This window comes from Bufo bufo, chromosome 1 (assembly GCF_905171765.1).
Source record: "Bufo bufo chromosome 1, aBufBuf1.1, whole genome shotgun sequence".
Taxonomy (NCBI): Eukaryota; Metazoa; Chordata; class Amphibia; order Anura; family Bufonidae; genus Bufo; species Bufo bufo.
In genome coordinates, this window is record NC_053389.1 from 50,747,113 (window position 1) to 50,761,029 (window position 13,917).

Consider the following 13,917-nt stretch of genomic DNA (forward strand, 5'->3'; position numbering starts at 1 on the left):
TGCATTGTGTGGCCAAGTATAGGACATGTTCTATCTCTTAGCGGAGCGGATATATGGATGCTAAAAGCTTTCCACACCAGTATGTTCTGTTTCTGTGCAAAAGGTAGAACATGTCCTATTCTTGACCGCAAGAAAGGGAAGTAAATGGGGCGTCCAAAAAAAAAGGAAGAAACACAGACGTCACGGCTGTGTTTGTTAGGTGTGCACAGCAGTGCTGTGTGTATATATGTCAGCTGTGTATGAAAGCTGTATTTGTCAAGTGTGTATGCAGCAGTGCTGTGTGCGTTTGTTACTGACCTTGACCCCTCCACTTTATTAAACCACTGGGAAAAGTTTAATAAGTAGGAACATTTTTTTTCAAACTTTCTGTTTCCTAAGGCTCATTCAGACTGCCGTACTGTTCTGCGGCTCGCAAATTGCTGATCCGCAAAACACGGATACCGGCCATATGCGTTCCACACTTTGCGGACCGCACATGGCCGGCACTATGATAGAAATGACTATTTTTGTCTTCTATTCTGGACAAGAATAGGACTTGCTGTATCTTTCTTGCGGGTCGTGGAACAGAACTACAGATGCGTACAGCACACGGTGTGCTGTCCGCATCTTTTGCGGTCCCATTGAAATAAATGGGTCCACACCCGTTCCACAATGGATGCGGACCCATTCATATGGTCGTCTGAATGAGCCCTCATAGTCTGGAAAATATGGTATATATTATGTAAGCCAATAGAGGAGGACTTGACACCTAATTGTTTATACTGTAGAGCGCACTGTGGTCTGCACTTACCAGCTGGGGGGGTTCTGATGTAGGAGGTTCAAAGCGCGAGTGGGGAGAAGGAAGCGGTTCATCCAAACTCACTCCTGCACTGAGCAATGTAGTGGAGAGTGGCTCCTGCTTCACCATCCTGGAAGCGTGATGTGGTGGTACCAAGCCATTGGTGAGGGGGGGAGGTAGGTTGTGAGAACATTGTTCATCGGCTCCTGCTGCATTCAGCGCCCACATCGAAGCGCTGTACAGGAAAGTACAGCGTGATATGGGCATTGGGATGCACAAGGGAGCCCATGCTTAGTGATTTCAGTGCCAAGTGGTTCCTGCTGCCCAAGCACGGGAAAGGGGTGGTAAATCTCATAGCATCAGAGAGATAGATAAATGTCACCGAGTGCCATTGTCACTTGATCACTTGATATAATTGGCATTTTGTAATAACCCAATATAATAAGGGCTTCTGCACACGACCGTATCTGTTTTTGCAGTCCGCAAAACGCGGATCCCAGCCGAGTGCCTGCCGCCATGTTTATTTTCTCCTGCAGAAATGTCCTATCCTTGTCTGCAAAACGGACAAGGATAGGAGATGTTATATTTTTTTTTTTTTGCAGGGCCGCGGAACTGTAGCCCCATTGAGATTAATGGGTCCGCACCCAATCCCCAATAATCCTCAAAAAAAAAACAACTACAGCCGTGTGGATAGAGCCATAATAATGTAAAAAGAAATTCGCCAGATTTCAGGTAAGAAAGATCTTTTTATTTGTAACTCTCCATCAGGTGGCGCAGTACACAAGGCACTTATATGATGTGGTCGTATTACTCCCTGATCTGACTCCTCAGAACATGCAGACGCTAATTCTTGTCCTATTTATAGTAGAAGTCGTTTTCATGTTTGTTAGGACTCATGCACATGACCGTTGGCTGTTTTGCGGTCCGCAAATTGGATAACGGATACCTCCCGCATGCATTCCCCATTTTGCCGAACGCAATCGCCGGCCACTAATAGAACGGTCCTATCTTTGCCCATAAAACGGACAAGAATAGGACATGTTCTATTTTTTTTGCGGGGCCGGAGAACGGACATACGGATGACCTCATGTCCTCATCTTTTGTGGCCCCATTGAAGTGAATGGGTCCACATACAACCTGCAAAAAATGCAGATCGGATGCAGACCAAAAATACGTTTGTGTGCATGAGCCCTTATTCACACGGCTATGATGTGGGCGCATTTTAACGTTCATATTACCGCCATAAATCTCCGAGCTGACAAGGTCATAGACTGCTAGGATTCCTTTAGTTTGAGCGGCAGCATAATGTCTGGTTGCTGCTGGGAGGTAATAAATAGGTAAACTAACCAAGGGGTTGATGCCGAGTCACGGGATCACAGCATATTTGGGGAGGTCACATGATTCAAAAACAGCATGGCGTCAATAACGCCACATTTTAATTTATCATACGTACAACCCCCTCCCCCACAACAAGGGATAACCCTGATTCTGTACATTATATGGACCCTGTTATCTGGGGGAGGGAGGACAGGGCGCCTGCACCCCAAAATATTAAAAAGTAACTAAAATAAAACTACGAACACTTGCAACAAGCGTCCGCTCTCCACAGGGGATGCACCATTGTCTGCAGGTGACATTATAACCATCGCTCACCCCACTCTTGGCACAAGAAACCAGAATCTCTGCCACTTATCATCACCTCAGTTTTGCTTTGGAAACTTTGAGTCCTGAGATCATATGGGCCCCCATGTTGGGGTCCTGGAAGTTAAGTCCGCGCTGGCTCCGCCCTCAGTGGTGCTGGTAATGATACGTCATTTTCCTTAGCTCCTCCCAGAAGAGCAGGCTGAGGATCGTGTGTGGCCCCAGGCGGACGTAAGCCGGGACAATGCCCTTGTAGAGGGCGAGGAAACCTTCCTTGTGGGTGATCTTCAAGAAACAGTCCAGGAAACCCCGGTAAAGTCGGCCCTGAGGAACAAAAGACAAGAGAAGATGAGCGAGGAGGGGATGAGAAGAAGGAGAAGACACAAGGAAGACTCCGGAGCTGCGCTCACCCGGCCCTCACTATCCACAGGCTGGTTATACAGCCGTGTGCTGACCACGTCAAATGGCATCATTGCTACGGACACACCAACGCTGCTGATCATCCCTCCGGCCAACGGCACCAGCCAGCTGTCATCTGAGAACCACTGGAAGACAAAAAGCTCCATCATTACATGAAATCGACACGGGAATCCAACAATTTATCCTATCTGTCCCCTACATACGTCAGCACACTATTACGGTAGGTTCACACGCAGCAGATTAGTCACAGAAATTTCTGAAAGTGCCGCAGGTGCATGGATTTCTGCAAGCCCCGTCCAGGTGAAATTTCAGGTCTACTGCATGTGAACATACTGTACCTATAAGGAGCACCCCATGAAAATGAATCAGAGCCGGCCACCTCTAGGGAGTGGCAGATCCACCTGGTGACCCGTCTACATTACCTTCTTATGCTTGACCCATTCTTTAGCATTAGCAAAAGTCGCCAGCTGCACCGCAGATCCGACCATCACCCTCGGGACGGCTCCGTTAACGCCACGCCACAGTCCCAAGACTCCCTGCTTCTTGTAGATGGTCTCAAACGCAGAACTGACACTCTGTACGAAAGATAAAGGGTTCATCAGACAGATCATTACACCACCCTCTCTGCAGAACATTGCTCACTCTACCTCCTGATTTCAGGTTATGAAATTCGTTCACGCTTCGTTTACTGGTAAAAGGTGAATTGCATCATGGATTCCGTTACCACTGACCATAACGCAATTCTATGACGGAATGCATAACGGAATGCCTTTAGAGGCATTCCGTTATTCATTCCGTCATAATAGGAGGACTCCCCTGCATAACAGAAACGGGACGGATCCGTTTTGCAGCCAATAGACTTCTATTATGACGGAATGAATAACGGAATACCTCTAAAGGCATTCCGTTATGCATTCCGTCATAGAATTGCGTTATGGTCCGTTGTAACAGGATCCATAACGCGATTCAGCTTATACCAGTAAACAAAGTGTGAATGAATTTCGTAACCTGAAATTCGCTCATCTCTAATAGTGATATATTCTGCAGATTATTACACCACTGACCTCTCTAGAGATCTGCAGAACATTGCTCTGTCCTCTCTACCTCCTGACAGATACATGTTGTTCTGCAGATTATTACACCATTGACCTCTCTAGAGATCTGCAGAACATTGCTTTGTCTTCTCTCCCTTCTGACAGACACATGTTATTCTGCAGATTATTACACCATTGACCTCCCTAGAGATCAGCAGAACATTGGTTTACAAGTGTTACAGGACAGATCTTTTATTCCTTGATGACTGGTGGCTTTGCACAGCCCTGCCTGCCAGGAGGTAACGTACTCTCGCTATACCTTCAGTCACGTCATCACCTGATGAGTAGTCTAAAGTTCGGCTTGTGGTTAGCGGAGAATCCCGATATGGATTCCGAATTCCGTTGTGGTCCGTGGTAGCGGAATCAATAATGGCCGATTATTGATTCCGCTACCACGGACCACAACGGAATTCGGAATCCATATCGGGATTCTCCGCTAACCGGAAGCCGAACTTTAGACGCCGAACTTAAAACAGAAGTTCGCTCAACACTACTGATGAGGAGATAGCGTGTTTTTTTGCTGTGTCATAATCGGCAGGTGCGGCCCCTGAGCTGGAACAAAGGTGAAGGAGATAAGAAAACAGCTGAACAAAACATCTGAGCAGTCACCGGCCTATACAAGGGTAATACCTGTATTACACTGGCCGAGGGTCGTCAAGATCATCGCTAAGGCTGAATTCACACTTCAGTTATTTGGTCAGTTATTTCCATCAGCTATTATGAGCCAAAACCAGTAGTGAAGCCTACTCAGAGATAAGGTACAATGGAAAGATTTCCTCCTGTTCTGTGTTTTTGACCCAAACCTGGTTGGGAAATAACTGACCAAATAACTGAAGTGTGAATTCAGCCTAAGGGCTCTGTCACACGAGTGGATCCCGTGCGGGTAATCCGCTGCGTGAAAGAGAGCCAAGCCCTGTTCCGGACAGCAGAGACATGGAGCATTAACATCTCCGTGCCTCTCTGTGATCTTTTTACTACAAAATCACAGTGACCACTTTATCTCACTGTAATTTTGTAGTAAAAAGATCACAATCATGTTAGTGCTCAGTGTCTCTGCTGTCCGGAACGGGGCTTGGCTCTCTTCCACGCAGCGGATTACACGCACAGGATCCACTCGTGTGAAAGAGCCCTAAGGGCTTATGCATACGACCGCGCGGCGGATCCATAAAATTGTGGATCCGCAAAACACGAATGCCGCTCATGTGCAGAACAGGCCTTCCATAATAGAAATGCTTACTCTTGTCCGCAAAACAGACAAGAATAGGACATGTTCTATTTTTTTTTCCAGGCCCATGGAGCGCAAAAATGTGGCTCGGATGCAGAACCAAACAACGTTTGTGTGCATGAGCCCTAACAAGCATTCGTAGGAACACTCGTTAGCGATGATCTGCCAATGTAAAGGTGCTGCTGATTAACTGATGAATGAGCATCTTCTATGCAGGCACAAAAATCATCGTTTGCCGCCAGCAGATCGTGCTGCCTAATCGCTAGGGTGGCCACTGGCTTCACCCAAGAAAGCCGGACCTTACCGGCCACACCCCCAAATGACAAACCACGCCCTCATAAATAAAACCACACCCACACCTCTGTGACGCCACGCTCCCCTGTCGCCAGCCGGGAGGAAAAAAGGGGAGAGGAGAGAGAAGAAATTTCGGAGGGGAAGGTGAGCTGGGGGCAGCCGGGGTGCTTCTCCCCCCCTCAGTCAGCCACAGGGAGCCATGTCTGCGGCTCTAGTGACTGACTGGGGGTAAAAGAAGCCTCAGTCAGTTACTGCAGCTCACGCTCAGACAGCGCAATGCTGCTGTCTGAACCTGAGCAACTGAAAAGGAGAACATCCCTGTGTCCGTCCAGGCCCTGCACCGGACGGGGGACAGGGAGCCTGATAACCGGACTGTCCGGCCTAAAACCGGAAGTCTGGCCACCCTACTAATTGCGCTCAGCTGCCGGTAAATAATGATTCTGTATGAGGTCAAGCGATGGCATCAGCGATCATTTTTCCCCATACCGTGGAGGAGATCACTGCATGTAATAGCAGTGGTCTCCTCCGCCGACGAGCAGGTGATTGCTCGGAAGTAATGCTTCTTTCATGTCAATCATAAGGCTCATCTGCCATTATAATACAGCCCTAACCCCAACACATGGGAAACAACATAAAGGCTGAAATACCCTAATAGTAATATCATGTCATTGTGATGAATCTGCAGCGTCCCACATATCTGTGTAAATGGGACACTTTAAACCTCTGCTTATCTATGTATTTATCTAATGTAAGGTATATTTCACATTATCAGTCTGGCATTGTCATTCCACCCATTCGCCCCTAGGTGGTGCTGGCACCACACTATATATAGCTTTGGGTGTGTCTAGCTTAGAGCAGAATGTTATGTTAGAGTCAGAGTGAGAGAGGGGAAGCAAGTTCATGGAGGAGAGAAACAGGCCTAAATCAACATGTAGCTGTTTTCTTTTCCTCTGGGCCCTGATCAAGCCTGGAGAAGACAGTGAGTCTATGTCTAAATATGAAGTAAGCCTAGTGAGGGCTACAGCTGGATCTAGCTTATGGACCTCATCAGCACAAGTGCCTGAGAGCAACTTTCCAAGTGCCGGGACACGTATGGATAATTAGTGAGCAGAATTGTCCTTATCCACTACACAAGCCTTCCAGGACATAGTGGAAAAACCTAAACCTTTTTAGGAGAGCATCCTGCAAATAATGTAGCAGAAGACTGATGCCTGCCACGAGGGAGAACGCCCCTTATAGGATAGCTCAAAGTAAACCGAAACCAGCATATTTAGTACCAGAGTGCTATAGATTAAGCTTAGAACTATTCTAAGAAGTCTTGCCTGTGAAGTGTCAGCCTTAAAGAGAACTCCTCAACTGACAATTGCCTAAACCTGATAAGTGGAGTCATCACTTATGCCACATGAATGCACTTTATTGATGGACTGTAACATCTGCCTGGAAACTGTTGATTCAAGGAAAGGTTGGTATTTTTTACAACTGACTCTTCATTACTACTACTAACACACTCAACATTTGCACTTTACGGTGCTGGCGTCACAAACACAGGGGCCCAGCCACCAACGCACCTATAACACCTACACCATCAAGGGCACCTCAACTTCCATCTGGCTGGTGTTCCCTGCAATAGAGAGTACCACGGAGGATTTAGTGTTGTCTTCCCCTCCACTGCACTGCCGGCCCAGGGAGGCCCTACTAACCGTGAGTACAAACAACTACTACCCCCATCGGCCCACCGTGAGCCTCACGTGTTTTCGCCTGCGGTCCGGCTCGCTGCAGATCCACACACCTTATACTACAGGAGCAGCTATTCATCTATCACTGCTGACAACCAGCCTGTATATCATGTCTGAGAGGTTGTCACAGCCCCGCCCCCTGTTAGTGACATCACTGATATAATAGTGATATAATTACATTGTGATCAGACATGAGATCCACACCTTAGGCCTCATGCACACGGCCGTTGTTTTGGTCCGCATCCGAGCCGCAGTTTTGGCGGCTCAAATGCGGACCCATTTATTTCAACGGGTGCGCTGTCCGCATCTGTTGCTCCGTTCCGTGGTCCGCAAAAAAAAATCTAACATGTCCTATGCCTGAGGGGAAACAAGGATCAGGTAGGTTGTATTTTATTACGGTCTATCACAGGGGTCGGCAACCTTTTTCGGACGTTGTGCCAAGGAAAAAAATCATAGCAGAAGTGCTCAGTGTGCCGGGCAATACAGGAAAGTCATATAAGGCCTCATGCACACGACCGTTGTTTGCTTCCGCGTCCGTTCCGCCGATTTTAGCATTTCAGGTGCGGACCCATTCATTTCTATGGAGCTGTTCAAAAAATGCGGATAGTGCACCTTTTGCCATCCGCGTCTGTGATCCGTGGTTCTAGTCCGTCCAAAAAATATAACCTGTCCTATTCTTGTCCGCGGAAAACGGTTCGCGGACCCATTCAAGTCAATGGGACCGCTAAAAAACGCGGAGGCACACAAGATTGTCATCCGCGTCCGTTTTATTCCTATCATTTGCATGGCAAACCTGTCTTAGACTTTTTTTTACCTTCCTTTATGTCTGGTGGTCCTCCAAAAAAAAGAGGAAGACACACGGAAACGGATCACGGAACAACGTAACCCCATTTTGCGGAACGGAACACAACAACGGTCGTGTGCATGAGGCCTAACACAACAAACTGCATGTGACATAAAGTTACCATTCAGTCTGAGCCTTGTTCCTGATTTTCTTTGCAAAGACAATCCAGCTGTGGTTCATACGAGGAGACTTTCGGGTCTCTCCGGCAGTCACATGCAAATTCACTATCCTCCAACACGTCCCAAAGTTGTCAGAAGCTTGCTCTCCTTGCCCCCAGCAGTCACATGCAGGCTCGCTATCTTCCAACAACCCCCAAAGTTGTCGGAAGCATTCTCCCCATCACCCCCAGTAATCACATGCAGGCTCAGCATCCTTCGACCACCCCAGAGTTGCCAGAATCTTGCTCCACATTGTCCCCCCATTACCCGCAGCAGTCACCTGCAGGTTCACCATCCTCCCACCCCCAAATTAGTCACAATGCTTCCCCCATTCTTCAACCTCACCATCATCCTTCCATCTGCCTGTCCTAGCACACCATGCCCTGCCCACTACTACTCCTCCCTTCTGCTGTCACCTGTGCCACTACTACTCCCATCACTGTCCCTTGTGTCACCACTTCTCCCTTCTCTCTGCTGTCGCCTATGCCAGCAGTGATAGAGCAGCAGAGGAACACCAGCGGGTACAGCAGCCAGCCCTTGAGGTAGTGGAGTCTGGTAGCTGGCACGGCGGGAAGGGCCTAACAGACACACCCTGTGTGGCGCATCTGAATTGTTTTTTTTTTTATTAAAGGTGCAGCACTGTGCGTCTCGTGAGGCTGTGTGCCAGTGACACACGGCTTGCATGCCATCTCTGGCACATGTCTATCGTTTGTTCCCCTGGAGATAAGTGGAGCTGTAGGTGTCGGGCAGCCACTTATCCTTCTCTCCCTGTGGCAATAAACAAAAACACTGGGGCACTTGATTTTTTCTTGTTATCACTGGGGGCAGATGGGGCATCTGAGCCCCGACCCCTGGTGCTATACATTCGTCCTGTCTTGCTGCTGGGAAGGACTGGAGTGAACTGGAAGTGGGACGTCCATAGGTGGCAGGAGGATCTGATCCCCTCTATTCCTTCCTATAAGGCCTCATGCACACAAACATATTTTGTTTCCGTGTCCGTTCCGTTTTTTTGCGGATAGGATGCGGACCCATTTATTTGAATGGGTCCGCATAAAATGCGGACAGCACACCGTGTGCTGTCCGCGTCAGTATGTCCGTTCCGTAGCACCGGAAAAAAAAAAAAAATAGAACATGTCCTATCCTTGTCCGTTTTGCGGACAAGGATAGGCATTGTTACAATGGAGCCCTAGTGCTCTGAGCAAACGAACACCCAGCACAGGTGCCATGTAGGAAAGGCGGGGTCCTAAAGCATTATGTGGGGTTTTGATCTCATTGGAGGCATTATGTGTATCACACAGCACTGTCAGCTATAGCCACCAGTGACAATTCAACGTGACAACGTGACAAGGAGCAGGAGGCAGAGACTATATGTGCAGAGTCCAGTCACCCCAGTAGTAGAATAATAATTCGGGGGGGCCGGGCCATAGGACGGATTACCGATTGGGTGACGAGGAACGGCCGCTGTCACAATCATTAAACCAGTCAGAAGAGGAGACACGGCTCCCACCTCCTCTGGACTTTGTATCCTGACACAAACCATTAACAACCAGTTACTGACTGTAAACAACCATATAGATCCCACCAATCCTGCTCAGAGGGAGCAGAGCATTGTTCTGCAGATCTCTCGAGAGATCAGTAGTGTAATAGTCTGCAGAATTATATATCACTATGTATCTGTCAGGAGGTAGAGGACAGAGCAATGTCCTGCAGATCTCTAGAGAGATCAGTAGTGTAATAGTCTGCAGAATAATGTATCACTATGTATCTGTCAGGCAGTACAGGACAGAGCAATGTTCTGCAGATCTTTAGAGAGGTTGGTGGTGTTATAATCTGCAGAATATTTCACTGTTTATCTGTCAGAAGGTAGAGAGGACAGAGCAATATTCTGCAGATCTCTAGAGAGGTCAGTAGTGTAATAGTCTGCAGAATATATCACTATGTATCTGTCAGGAGGTAGAGAGCACAGAGCAATGTTCTGCAGATTTCTAGAGAAGTTAGTGGTGTAATAATCTGCAGGATATATCACTATGTATCTGGGGTTATAGACGTCGGTTCTCCTCCCATCTCACCTGGTGATTGTGCTGATGTCCTACAGCAATGGCGGCCACCGTCTGCGCCTGAAGATGCGTCTTTACCTGTAGAAAAGGAGCAGGGTTTCAGATGATGAATTTTCAGGAGTCGGTATTTGGAATAATATTGTAAGATTAAGTAAATCCTGGGAAATAAGTGGGCGATGCTGATATTGGGGTGAGCGGTGGGGGGCGTACGAGCTCTGACATGACAGGGAGGGGGTTACACTATTACACACTGCGCCATAGTTTTAATTTCCACCTGGATGGAGGCCATGGACTTACACTGGGTTCTATAGGGTCCGGGGCTGCAGTGCGCTATTCTATCCAGGACTTCACATATAGACTATGGAAGGACTGTAATCTATGTGGCGGTATAATGGTGGATGCATATGAGGGAGCAGTGTCCTTCCTCAATGGTCGCCTGCAGACTGAAGCTCCTAGTGATGTCACCTTGGAGTCGTGTAGCCTAAAATACCGACACAGAGGTCATAAGTAACGAGAGACGCCGGTCACATGGGGGACAGGGATTGCTGCATTGTTAAAGAGAAACTCGGGGGGTCGCCAATCTGCTCAGTTTTGGGGGGACCTTATGCAGTTGCACAATTTTCTAATAAACTATAGTTTACTAAATTGTAAATTTAATTATTAATTTAACATTTAAAGGGAACCTGTCACAGGGATTTTGTGTATAGAGCTGAGGACATGGGTTGCTAGATGGCCGCTAGATCACCGCAATACCCAGTCCCCATAGCTCTGTGTGCTTTTATTGTGTAAAAAAAAAACAATTTGATACATATGATACATATGCAAATTAACCTGAGATGAGTCCTGTCCCTGACTCATCTCACATACAGGACTCATCTCAGGTTAATTTGCATATGTATCAAATCGGTGTTATTACACAATAAAAGCACACAGAGCTATGGGGACTGGGTATTGCGGATGTGCTAGTGGCCATCTAGCAACCCATGTCCTCAGCTCTATACACAAAATCCCGGTGACAGGTTCCCTTTAATTAAAATTAATTAAAATGTATTAATTTAGTATATCATTTCTAACTATTTTTAAAATGTATTTTGCTGTCAGTGAATGAAAACATTATTGTTTACATCCAGAGGTTTAAAAGCTACTACAGACCAAATACTTCTCAAAGCTGAGGGTTTGCTACAATTATATCCATTCCAGGCAATCTATGAGCTGAACAGCCTGGACTCCAGAGTGATACAAGGTACCCGAACTGATACATTGTCACAAACTCTCAGGACAGGAGATCTGTGATGATCTTCCAGGTGGAATCTACCAGGATCCTCCTCCCCTCGTCATTGTTAGAGGAGCCTGGCAGAGTCAGCGCCACCAGTGCCAGGGACCTGCAGATCTGGTTTCTGTCACACAATGGCGGCTGTTTGCTCGTCACTATAAACTAAGGTCTTTTCTTACCGGGGAGGTTATTAAAACCTCTATTGTGCTAATTCTAAATTCTATCTGTCGCTGGAAAAGTTGAGTGATACCAATATGGCCGCCCCCACTTTCTTTCTGTGTCTGTTACTTTTTTTTTTTGTGGACCGTATGCGTAACCATTCATTTCAATGTGTCCGCAAAAAAAAGGAAGTTACTCCGTGGGCATTCGGTGTCCATATGTCCGCATGTCCGTTCTGCAAAAAAAATAGAACATGTCCTATTATTGTCAGCATAACGGACAAGGATAGGACTGTTCTATTAGGGGCCGGCTGTTCCGTTCCGCAAAATACGGAATGCACACGTATTTTTCCGTATTTTTTGCGGACCACAAAATACATAAGGTCCTGTGCACGAGACCTTATGGTTCATTGTGTGAAAGTCAATTTTTCCTGCATATTTATACACATTAATAGTTTTTGCACAATAGCGCAAAATTATCTAATAGGGTCTAATATACGGAACCGGAAAAACACTTTCTGGATCAATATTGTAATTGTAAAGTTGAAAATCTACAGTATACCTCAGAGGGACCTGTGAGGTCTGCCCACGAGGTTGTTAACCAGTTTTCCCAGACTTCAGAATGGAGGATTGTGATGTGATAATACAAGGTGGGAATGAAAAGGGCAAAGTGGCAACACCTATGGGAGCAGTGATGGCAGCCATGTTGGTGTCACCCAGATTTCTCAGAGACAGAAAGAGGTATAGTGATGGAGGTAGTATAAAAAGAGAGTTGTCACTGTGTTATCTGTGGTGTTACATAGGACTGCAGGTGACATCTACATTATCTGTACTCTGATCTATCACTATAATCTGCGCTGTTACATAGGACTGCAGAGAACATCTACTAAATTATCTGTACTCAGAGTTATCACTGTGTTATCTGTGGTGTTACATAGGACTGCAGGTGACATCTACTACATTATCTGTACTCTGATCTATCACTATAATCTGCGCTGTTACATAGGACTGCAGAGAACATCTCCTACATTACCTACACTCAGAGAGCTATCACTGTGTTATCTGTGGTGTTACATAGGACTGCAGGTGACATCTACTACATTATCTGTACTCAGAGAGTTATCACTGTGTTATCTGTGGTGTTACATAGGACTGCAAGTGACATCTACATTATCTGTACTGAGAGAGTTATCACTTTGTTATCTGTGGTGTTACATAGGACTGCAGGTGACATCTACTACATTATCTGTTCTCAGAGAGCTATTACTGTGTTATCTGTGGTGTTACATAGGACTGCAGGTAATATCTACTACATTATCTGTACTTGGAGAGTTATACCTTTGTTATCTGTGGTGTTACATAGGACTGCAGGTGACATCTTCTACATTATCTGTACTCAGAGAGCTATCACTGTGTTATCTGTGGTGTTACATAGGACTGCAGGTGACATCTTCTACATTATCTGTACTCAGAGAATGATCACAAGCTTGTATTCAGTTAAATGACAGGTTCAGCTCTGCTACATCCGTGGTACATACAAAGTGGAACAAAACAGTGGCCAGAGACTGAGTGGTTTACTTACCAGGTACGCTGGACTCCCCACAAATGCCCCCATTGCTCCAGCGATTGCCCCTGCAGCCACATTGCCCCCCGGCTGCTTCGTCAGTCCCATGTTCTCAGCGTATGAGTACAGGTAGAAGCGCACTCCATTCATCATTCCCTGATATAGCAGTCCTGCCGTCAGCCCCTTCTGCAGCCCGCGCAGTCCATCTGCTTGACCAACCGCCACCATGGCCTGTACGACCCCCCGGTAATGCCGCGTGTAAGACCCCCGGGCGCGCAGTTCACCCTGCAGCTGTAGCCTCGTCTTCACCACTTCCAGCGGGTTAGTAAACACACATGCCAGGCAGCACGCGGACGCACCCAGCACGAAGTCCACCGGTGGAGAAATGGAGATGGCAGCACCAGGCGGAGGGCTCACCATGTTTATACACAGAGAAAAATAACGCAAAAGGTTAAAGGGACGTAAAATCTGTAACAGGTGCAATCGGTCACAGCGGAGACATGGCGCCCTCCATCAGGACCCGCAGCAAATGCCTCGCATCAGACGTCCATCGAATGTGCTCTCTGATGTCAGCCAAGCACAGTGACAAACACAGGGGCATGAAGCTGGCATCAAGTGGGAGGCTGCAGTCTCTTGTGTGGTGCAGCCATAGAGCTTCTGCCTGCACACTCATCA

The 13,917-nt window shown here is 47.1% G+C and overlaps 1 protein-coding gene across 1 annotated transcript; it reads right to left on the reverse strand.

The window, feature by feature from the left end:
- Positions 1 to 1,504: 1,504 nt before the first annotated feature.
- SLC25A34 (solute carrier family 25 member 34) lies at positions 1,505 to 13,917 on the reverse strand. The gene is made up of 5 exons (XM_040423417.1): positions 13,261 to 13,917; positions 10,260 to 10,325; positions 3,262 to 3,414; positions 2,830 to 2,964; positions 1,505 to 2,743 (listed from the first exon to the last, which is right to left on the reverse strand). The coding sequence occupies exons 1-5, from the start codon at positions 13,660 to 13,662 to the stop codon at positions 2,567 to 2,569; spliced, it is 933 nt and encodes a 310-aa protein (XP_040279351.1). The 5' UTR covers positions 13,663 to 13,917; the 3' UTR covers positions 1,505 to 2,566.

Excerpts from the sequence above, each read along its gene's own strand:
- SLC25A34 (XM_040423417.1), bottom strand. The coding sequence starts at position 13,662 with ATGGTGAGCCCTCCGCCTGGTGCTGCCATCTCCATTTCTCCACCGGTG. Across the intron at positions 3,415-10,259 it reads GACATCAGCACAATCACCAG|AGTGTCAGTTCTGCGTTTGA; the intron begins GTGAGATGGGAG and ends TCTTTCGTACAG. Across the intron at positions 2,744-2,829 it reads CTGTGGATAGTGAGGGCCGG|GGCCGACTTTACCGGGGTTT; the intron begins GTGAGCGCAGCT and ends TTTGTTCCTCAG.